This window comes from Plasmodium cynomolgi, assembly GCF_000321355.1.
Source record: "Plasmodium cynomolgi strain B DNA, scaffold: 0486, whole genome shotgun sequence".
In the NCBI taxonomy this organism is placed as follows: domain Eukaryota; phylum Apicomplexa; class Aconoidasida; order Haemosporida; family Plasmodiidae; genus Plasmodium; species Plasmodium cynomolgi.
In genome coordinates this window covers 1-2040 of record NW_004192918.1, presented here as the reverse complement: position 1 = coordinate 2040, position 2040 = coordinate 1, and the positions used below count along the sequence as shown (strand labels likewise).

At 22.5% G+C, this 2040-nt stretch overlaps 1 protein-coding gene across 1 annotated transcript; it reads left to right on the top strand.

Annotated features, from left to right (window-relative positions):
- Positions 1-1412: 1412 nt before the first annotated feature.
- On the top strand, positions 1413-2029 carry PCYB_004330 (CYIR protein; the record flags this gene model as incomplete). Its single annotated transcript, XM_004227854.1, has 2 exons — positions 1413-1691; positions 1856-2029. Coding segments are annotated over 2 exons (453 nt in total), but the record flags the coding sequence as incomplete, so codon positions are not given.
- Between the last annotated feature and the right edge of the window lie 11 nt (positions 2030-2040).

The window sequence follows — 2040 nt, the reverse complement described above, 5'->3', positions numbered from 1 at the left end:
CTTTCAATGAAAATAAATTTACAACGTTGTGCTGTTATTATTTTTATTATACTATGGTATATTATTAATTTTTTTATAGTCTTGTCATTTATAAATTATATTAATTAATTTTAATTGTTGCGATTCCTTTAATACAGAATATTGAAAAATTACATTTTTTATTCATTTTTTTTTTTTTCCTCATAAATTAAATCTCATTTTGTATAAATAATATATTGTTTTAGAAATAATAGAACATACTAATTTTATAAAATACAGAATTCTGTGAAGTAAAATGAAATAATAAAATAGTTGATTATTATCAAAAAAAATTTTTCATATAACTAAGATATTTAATGGTTCTAATACATTTTTGTACAGATAATCATATGCAACATAAAAAGAAACAACAAAGGCATCTACATCCTTAAATTCCTTTCGTTTGCTATTTTAAAAATATCAAAAAACATTCCAGAGAAGTATTCATTTAACAATTAAATTTAATAATTTCTACATTAATATTTTCTACAATTTGAACCGTTTCACAGGTTTATTCCATGATGAATGTTTTATTAATATATAAATAATCCTGTCGTTTCGCATATTAAAATATTTACCCTAAACCTATATATTTATAGTGATGTATTATATTCATTAGAAGAAAAACTTAAAGAAGAGGACGCAGTTGCACTAATAAAGAAAACCCTTGAAACAGAGGGTACACCATCATCACCGCATGTTCAAGGTTCTCTAGAAAGAGGGGACTCATCACATGCTGATGTAAAAAAGGTAAAATCATAATTGTTTTCTAAATAAAATAATGAAACTATATATTTCTATTTTTTATAAAAAATGGATTATTTATGTTTTTTTATTTTTATATGTTATCTCCCTATCAACAAAGAAACATTTTTTTGGCGGCTTTTCCTTTTTGTAATTTTATGTATTAATTTTATCACTTTATTTTTCTAGAATGTCTTTTTGAAGGATTCAAATTTAAAAGATTTTTTCAAATCATTAATTTATACTCATAGTTATACAGTTATGTGTAATCTTTTAATAGTGAACAAAACCCAAAATAGTATAAACATGAATAAATATTGTAATATTATTAAATTAATACTGGAAAAGAGGATGAAGTATTGAAATCTTTTGAATCACAATTTTTAAAAAGACCAATGTTGCGAACACTTGAACTACTGGTTTCACACTAATATACAAAAACAATAAACACGTTCTAAAGATATAAAATTACTTTACTTTGCATGGTACTGGATTAATCATTCAATTGCTGCGAAAAAATTATTGTGGACATAAAAATTTTAATGTTAGTGCAGGAGATTTTTAAGAAAAAGCTGAAGTTATATATATTTTTAGAATATTATGATACCTTAAATAGTTAATTGAATACAGTTCAAAATTATGAAAAAAATATGTATTACAATTACATAAAGAATAGTTTTGATTTATACTATAGTATGAAATTTGAAGATAGCAGTACATGTTCTCAAAAATTTAGTGATGAATTAGTTGCTTTTGAAAAGAAAATTGATAATTCTAAGTTGTGTGAATTGAAGAATAAGTGGCCTCATAGGTGTTTAGATTTAGTATTCAATAAAAACAATAAAGCATTATGTTCATCAAAACAAGAACAATCTAATGTGCATACTCAAGAAAGATCGAATGGATTTGAGACAACAAACAAATTTAATGTAGGTAGATATCATAAAAGAACAAATAAAAATTTTCTTTGTTTTTTAATTTAAATAATATTTATAACAAGTTATTTGATTATTTTACGATTATTCATTTATATTAAAGGTTTACTTGTATAAAAATCATTTAAATATACTAACTTTTTTTTTTCAATTCTTAGAAAAGTGTTTTAGACACGTTTTCTGCATTTAAAACATATGAAGAATCTAACAGTAACAATGACTGTTATAAATACTTCGAACACTCTAAAACTATATATGATTTTGAAAAAAGCTACTCAGGAATTAATTATTTTTGTAGAATGTTAGTAAGAAGTTTGTACGAAATAAAATATAGTAATGATAG